At 35.5% G+C, this 8250-nt stretch overlaps 1 protein-coding gene across 12 annotated transcripts in view; it reads right to left on the bottom strand.

Annotated features, from left to right (window-relative positions):
• Positions 1-481: 481 nt before the first annotated feature.
• Positions 482-8250, bottom strand: part of WIPF1 (WAS/WASL interacting protein family member 1) — a 158959-nt gene continuing 151190 nt past the window's right edge. For all 12 annotated transcript variants that reach the window (XM_074303057.1, XM_074303063.1, XM_074303064.1 and 9 more), the window contains 3 exons: positions 7290-7502; positions 5659-5772; positions 482-1331 (listed from right to left, as the gene is read on the bottom strand). In XM_074303057.1, coding sequence (XP_074159158.1) covers positions 1276-1331; positions 5659-5772; positions 7290-7502 — 383 coding nt within the window. In that variant the 3' untranslated portion in view covers positions 482-1275. The remainder of the gene's footprint in view (positions 1332-5658; positions 5773-7289; positions 7503-8250) is intronic.

Here is an 8250-nt window from a genome sequence, read left to right as displayed (position 1 = left end):
CCTTCAAAATGCTCTTTTTTCAATAAGCCTCAGCCTTGGATTTTCAAGGCCCTTATGCTTACTTATTCAAATCTATTTCTCTTTTTATACATTTTAAAGAATAGCATTTGATGCAATATTTTCCTAACTTTTTCTCCTTTTCACTCTGGGTCATCATTTGGATTTATACCAGGCAAATTTCATGAAAACTGCCTCAGAAAGAAGGAAAGGCAAAAGTTGCTTCAGACTGGTATGGCAGGAATCTAGCAGACATAGATATGGAATAACCAGCTAGCTCTGAATCAGGGAGTCTCATAAACCTTCAGTTTCTCTTCAATTGCTACTTTCCATATGAACACAAATTCTATGTTGAAATACTCACCAAGTTTTTGAATTTAAAGTTTGGCCAATGATGTGTGTATGTGTATGTGTTTGGGGAGAAGAGGGGAAAACAATATTTAGCTATCAATTCTCCATCTAACAAGGAATATGGGATACTAACTTCTTTTTAATTTAATTTTTAATTATTAAAGCATTTATTGGCTGTCTTTTTTTTTTTTTTAAAGTGGGATTGTGGTACATTGTTGTAAAAAAAAAAGATATTTTTAAGAGCATAATCCTCTATCTCCCAAACCCTACCTTAGATTGCCAAGGGCTGAATGTGCTGAGGATAAAAGCAGTATTTGAGCCTAAACTCAGTATATTCCCTAAGTGGTCTGTGGTTCATAGAAGTAGGAAGTAAGCCAAGCATGCAATGATGGGGAGAAAAATTAAATAAGCAAGTATTCTTTTGAAACAGAAATTCTTAGGTAAGTGAATACACTTTAAGAAGTACAGATTTAAGGCAAATAGGCAGTAAATGCTGAGATTTCTTTTAGAAGCTGCTAACATGAATTTTAAAACTCTCATCACTTGGCAATTTGTCATGCGAAGCTTTACCTGCAGGTAGCACCTGAAGCAAGTAATAGTTTTAAAGGTAATACATGTATGTTTGTATGCATATATACTTATATATTTTACATATATGTATACATACATACATACACACAATATATATATGTGTACTGGTCATAAACTCTAGGTGTATTTTATTCCTTGATTTGTGGTAAATCCACAAAATCCACATGCATCCTAATAGCCCCACTGTTTACCCTTTAGCCACTCGAAGGAGGACACAAAAAAAGAGGCAAGAACGTGGGTAGGGTGAGGGGGCTGATTTTCCAACGGTGACAAGAGAAGCAGCTCTTCAGTTCAGGTAAATACAGCAACTGGGCTGGGGCAGGTTGGCCATCCCATTCACCTGGGGATTGGGGGAAGTGGAGGAGCTCCTCTTTCTCTCCTGTTGGAGCCACCTTCAAAGATGAAGAGGAGGAAAAGAAAGATAAAAGAAAAATCAAGAAGTGGGTTAGAATGTTAAATTTCTTCCACACAAAAATTAAGGGACAATTGTGTAATTATAGACTGCTGACCCAACACTTTAAGCAAACTCACAGTTATGTTAGTAAAAAATGAGTGAAGCAGAAGTAGATTCTAGGATCCTTAAAAGCAGGGTTGGGGAAGTTTTGTGTCTAACCCAGTGCCTTGTTCATAACAGGGGCTTAAAAATATGTTATTGAATAGACAAGGTGGCTTATCATGTCTATTGACTTGTTGAGAATATGTACAAGCCAATGATATTTCCTTGCCAATTCAATTATATAAATATTTGTTAAGCATTTATAAAGTCAAGATAAAATATGAAAATCCCTTAAGAATGATTAGCCATCAGGTAACACTAGAGCAATATCTTTTAAAATCCTTAGGATTGCTGCTGGTCACAAGGCAGATGGGCTTTTCTGTTATAGTTAAATGCCTCCATGACTGATCCCTGGCTTTCTGTTCATCCCTCTTTGATAAATGAGAATACACAAGAATATATTAGGATACAGAGTAAACTAATTGGTATAGTAATGTTTTTATGTAATATAATATAGTATATCTAATACAACATAGTAACATAGTAATATCTAACAATAATAGTTAATTATAACAATACATGGAATTAGATCTGAGTTCAAAACTGTCTGAGATACTTATTAGATGTGTCATCCTAAGCAAGTTATTTAATATCTGATTGCCTCAGTTTCTTCAATTGTAAAATATCATTATCTCATGAGATAACACATGTAAAACATTTTGTAAGCCTTAAAGTACTATATAAGTGATATTTATTATAGTTATTAGAACTGGGTTTCTGGAAATAGAAGAGAGTGTTTGGTCTCCCCACAAAATGGGACTAATAAACTAAAAAGGAATTCTAAGAAATTGTCATAGACACATCTATCTATCTATCTATCTATGTGTATACATATATACATATATATGTATATATACATATATACATACATATATATATGTATATATACATATATACATACATATATATACATACATATATATATATATATATCATAGGAGAGCCATCTCAGGGAGCTTTCACAAATGGGTTGACTTTAACAAAGTTATATTTTGTTGTTATTCAATACACATTCCACTCTGTAACCAAAATGAGATATAGCAATAGACCTGAGTTTCCTCCAGGAATTAGCATAATAGAGAGTGCCTAACTTAAAATCAGGAAGAACTTGGTTCCAACTTACATACTTACTAGCTATGTAACCCTCAGCAAATCATTTAAATCCTCCAGGTCCTAGTTTTCTCACTTGTAAAAAAAGGGGGGGGAGGGATTTTGACCTTGAGGTCTCTCTAAGATCCGACTTACTTCAACTATGAATCTAAGTTCCTGTGAGGTTTTGCTGTCTATGTGGGAATAACAAAGGTAACTAAGAATTGCTTACTCAATGACACAGATAATAGCAGATGACCAATGAATCATTATATATCCCCCCCACCAATTATGCTTTATTAGGACAATGTCCATAAAACACAAAACATTTGCTTTGGCCTTCAGAGTATAGGGTACTCCCAATGTGGAAAGTCCCTCCATAAGCAACTAATCTCTAAATAATAGTCTTAGAAAGTTACCTGGGGGTCAGGGACAGGTAATAAGAGGTTTGGTGACTTAGCACCCTTGGCACAATTCTTTTCTTTCAGTTTGGAAGATGGCTTAGCAATTGATTTAAATACACAGATCATGTTCCAACTGGACAAAGAATGTTCTGATGAAATCAGGGACGATATTCAGGCTCTCCTACTCTGAGACACAAAATTCGAATTCCTTTACATATACCCAGTCATAGCAGTAGCCCCAAAGGAAAGATATACAATTATATCTTTCTTATCAAAGTTCTGTCTTATGATAGGGATGTGCAATAGTGGCCGGGCTACACCTCATTCAGAGATTTATTTCTTACCAAGAACTACAAGTCCCATATTTGTCTGACAAGGCATTGTCTCATTTGGGGGGAATTGTCAGGGAATGAGTTGTCCTGATAAGTGAATTCCAAGTGTTTGAAATTCATTTTATTTAAAGTATTTTTGGCAAAAATAGACCTAACACATTAGTCACTCTCCTTAATAATATTATGGGTCAGAATTCTGAAATAAGGATTCTTACAAGGTTTTAATTCAGTGGAATTGATGATACAATGGCTATCTAATTTAACATGGTGCTTAATAGTTCTCTAAGTTCAGTATGATTGATTTAATCTTACAACAAATAATGGTTTCCTAGTGATATGATGATTGGTTTATACTCAGTATAGAGCATATAAGCTGGGACCCTCAGCCAGAGTGAGAACAAGAGAAGACAAGCGGACTGTTCTCGGAGCCAAGGAGAGAGATTCATTCCATCTTCATCAGCCTCCTGGTGGCTGGCCTGGCCTCCTGCATTTTCTCCACTGAAACCAAGTCCCCTCTGAACGCCACGAGAAAGCTATCTGAGCACCAGGAGAAGGAGGCAATAAAGACCTTGGACTTTAACACCTGGCTTCTCTTGTGGTGATTGCTCTGCTGGAAGGAAGGCTGCTTCAAGACCCCCAGAAAACCAAAAAAGATCATTACAAAATAGGGAGTACCAAATGTCATTTAACTTTTTCTTGGTAACTCAGGAAGAGTTGGTGTGGTGCAGTGGATAGAGAAGTGGGGTTGGGGCCAAGTAGCCTGGTTCTCAGTTCTAACTGAAAGTTAGGAATTTTAAGTCAGATACACGCTGACTGCATGATCCTGGACCAGTCACAACTACTGTGTGTTCTACACAGGTCTCCAAGATTATAAATTGCTGAAAAGGTGACAACCTGCCTCAGTAGAAGAAGCTTCTCTGGGAGTACTAGATCATAGATCCTAATTGCTAAACCTTGCTATCTCAGTGTTACCAGTTAGGTGGTGCCACGATGCACAGATCCCCTGCATCTGAGTTGAAATTCAGTGTCAGACACTAGCTGTGTGACCCTAAGCAAATCACTTAAGTGCTCTTTGCCTCAGTTTCCTCATCTGTAAAATGGGCATAATAGTGACACCTTCCTGGGTTTTTAAGATCAAAAGAAATAATAAGATCAAAGCACCTGGCATCTTGTAAGTGCTGCGTAAATGTTAACTATTATTATCATCTATTATTCTGTGTATTAATAACTAGCACAAATCTAAGTCTACTTTTTAGTTTTTTGTCTCTTCATTTGACATGAGATTGTCACCTGTCACCTCTATTCAATGTCAGTGTTCAGGCTTTTAAGCACTTGTCACTCATTATTGTTAGCTCTAATCTGTAGGAGGTGGTGGAAAACTAATTAACCAAACTTGGGAAGAATTATGTGGTCAGGAAGAATAAATGGACTATGAGTGACAGTAGAATGGCTTACTCTATGGATGAAATTATTTACTTTTAGTGGAAGTGTTTAGTGATAGCTGTATCAGGGTTCTTTAAAGACCTTTTCATTTATTTCTGGGAATGGATCTGAGACAGTGCTGTGTTTAGGGTTGAGATAGCCAGATAATAATGAGTTTTCCACCCAAATATGCTCTTTCTCTCAAATTGTGTATGGCATCAACAATCACCCTGATTCCAAACTTCAGTCATCTCTGCCTCTTCCTCTCCCTCATTCCTTCCAAACTAATCAGCTGCTAACTCCTTCAGCTTTTACATTTATCTCCTTCTAACCATGAAAGCTGCTGCTAGCTAGCCCATTGGATCCTAGCTTTTCCTTTGGAAGCACTTTTTTTTCCTCTTAAAATTATAGTTACTTTCATAAATTTGAGTTTACTCATATTTTCCCATCTTTCACATTTATGCATCTCTTTGTGAAGAGGACTATATGAAAGGGAGTTACTACTTTAATTAATACAAAGTTTGACCAATATATTTCTTCTCTCTTGAAAATAAAATGGCTCTATTTTGTGCAGCCTTTTTAAATAGGACAAAATGGAGATGGAATTACTGAAGCATACAATCTAATAAAATTTCAATTTACTAGGAAATCACAGGCATACTAAATTGATAACTTATTAAAAGAATTGTCTATAGAGGGCACACTGAATATATTCATTTCCTCCTCATTTTATGAGGAAATTATCCAATTACTAGAGGATAAGCAATTCAAATGTCCCAAAAGAAAATTCTTCATCTCTTTCCCCATCTGATAGATCTCCCCCTTGAGTAATGGCAACCTGATGTTACCAACAATAAAACCTATTCCAGTAAGTTCCAAGTTTAAATCACTCAAGCACATTTAGGTAAATACTCACTTCGGCTTTCATTTCTTGCCACTTTGCTGGGGTAACTCTTGGTCATTGGAACATATGGCTCTGGAGGCGGCAAATCAGATAGTGGATGGAAGTAAAATCTGCTTTCCCACTCATCTGAGAGAAAATCAAATGGTATTGTCAATACTAGGCAATCTGCTACAAGAATTAACTTAACCAAAGATACTTAATGAAATTCAGACACAATTGGGCACAAACTACTTTAGATTTATATATATAAAAGAAAAGCTAACAACATTTTAACAAAGATTCAATATAGCACATATACTAAAATATGTTTGCATCATGCATATATTTTGACCTAACAATACCACTAGTAGGCATGAATCCCAAAAGAAATAAAAAATATTTATATCTATATATACAATAACATTTATAGCAGCTCTTTTCTCAAGGCAAAAAATTAGAAATTGAGGGGATGTCCATCACCTTAGAAAGGCTGAATAAACTGTGGTATGTGATTATGATGAAATACTATTGTTCTACAAGAAATGATGGGCAGGATATGCTTAGAAAAACTTGAAAAGTCCTCCAGGAACTCATGAAAAATAAAATGTACTGTGGACACAATCATAGCAATGATGTGGAATGATCAGCTGTGAATGATTTTGCTATTCTAAGCAATACAATGATCCAAGACAACTCTGAAGGACTTGTGCCATCCATACTCAAAGAAAGAACTTATTGTGTCTGAATACAGATTGAAGCATATTTTCTTAAGATTTTTTGGGGGGTTGGGTAGATCTTTGTTTTCTTTTGCAACATGACTTTTATGGAAATGTTTTACATAACTTCACATGTACCTTCTCAATGAGGAAGAGAGAATCTGGAACTCAAAGTTTTAAAAACAAATGTAAAAAAAATTGTTTTACATGTAACTGGAAAAATTGTATATGTATATAAACAAAAGAAAGAAGCTGAGATCTTGCTGATCTTGATCAATTGTTTTTCTGGGTCTTAGTTTCCTTACCTACAAAATAGAGAGATTAGACTAGAGGGAGGTTGAGATTCCTTTTCCCTCCAAATGATCTTTGTATTTCTAATTTCATCTAGTATTGTGAACTGCATATTTAAATGCCAAATAAATATTTGTTGAATAGAAAAAAAAGATATTTGCTAACTAGCACATCAGCCTACCACTCCCTAAGGAAGCCATATCTGATAGATTCACCGAATTATGATTGATTATGATTTCAGCTACAAAATAAATGAAAGTGCTGGGTTGGGGTACCAGAATCATATCCAAAGGAGCATGATTCATTGACTTATAACCATGACATTTGTTAAGGGGTGACCTCTTTGGCCTCTTTCTTTTTTTGCAAACTGTCTAGAAATACGGGGAGGAAAAGTCAGGTTTTTTTAAGATCCTAGAATCTTATAATTCTCCATCTTGCTACAATGAGAAGCAAACAAAGATTATATAGATCAAGGGAAAATCATTTGCCTTTTATTGTGCCCTTATTATCTTTAGTCTTAAGTCATTGTGGGTGATGTACTGTAGGAACCCTAAAATCACTGAGGCGGTGGGGGGAATTAAGTTATTTATTAATGATTTGCATCTTACACAGAAACAGGTCAAATGACATATAAAATAGGTGGAGATCATATCTCACCTTCACATGATAAGTCTTGAAAGCCATTTCTCATTGAAGATGAAGGTGGTGGGGGAGGTGGAGCTCCAGAGCCAGGTCTGTCTGGAGGAAGGGGAGGCCTTGGGCTACTTCTCTGGTTTTCTAATCCACCTCTGGAAGGCAGTTGAGGTGTAGAAGGCAGTGCTCGGGAAGCATTGCCATTTCTGTTTATAGGTGGAGGAGGTGGAAGAGGTCCTGAAGCATTTAAAAAAAAGAGAGACAGACAATATGACATCTCATATTTTCATCATAATTAATAGCAACAAATAAGAAAGTCTTCATGACACTCAATATATCACCATTAAGACAGCTAAGTGGTATATTTGTATGGAGTAGGAACTTGGGAAACAGAAAAGATGAGTTTAAATCCTGTTTTAGACATAGTTGTGTGATTCTGAGTCAGTTGCTAAAACTCAGTCTCACTTTCCTCATTTGTAAAATGGGAATAATGATAGCATCCACTTCACAAAGTTGTTATGAAGATCAAACAAGATAATATATGTAAAGCACTTGGCACACCTTAAAGTACTAAGTAAATGTTGCAATCATGAGAGATTGTGTGGAAAAAAATATTAAATTTTGGAATTGGGATCAAGTGGGTTCAAATCCTACACAGTAGGAATCGCCTGTGGTCTCATTTTCCTCATTAAATAAAAACGTCATTTTAAAAAATCAATCAAAATATCCTGTCATTTATAAAATGAAGGGGTTTTATTTAATTATCTGTAGAATAAAAAGTTTGACTAAATAGCTGCTTAGGGTCCTTCCAGCTCTGAATCTATGCCTCTATGGAGAAGATGTGGTATCTGCTTTTTGGAAGACTTTAATTTTAAGGAAGGATGCAAAATGGTCAAGCTTATATGAACCATGAGGAAAGATCCACATTATATTAAGTACATACAAATACATATTTATCTAACCTAACGGAATGCAAGTGTCCAAT

The sequence above is a fragment of the Sminthopsis crassicaudata genome, chromosome 3 (assembly GCF_048593235.1).
Source record: "Sminthopsis crassicaudata isolate SCR6 chromosome 3, ASM4859323v1, whole genome shotgun sequence".
NCBI classification, from domain to species: Eukaryota; Metazoa; Chordata; class Mammalia; order Dasyuromorphia; family Dasyuridae; genus Sminthopsis; species Sminthopsis crassicaudata.
The sequence above is the reverse complement of the archived record's forward strand: the minus strand, read 5'-3'. Positions and strand labels throughout refer to the sequence as shown.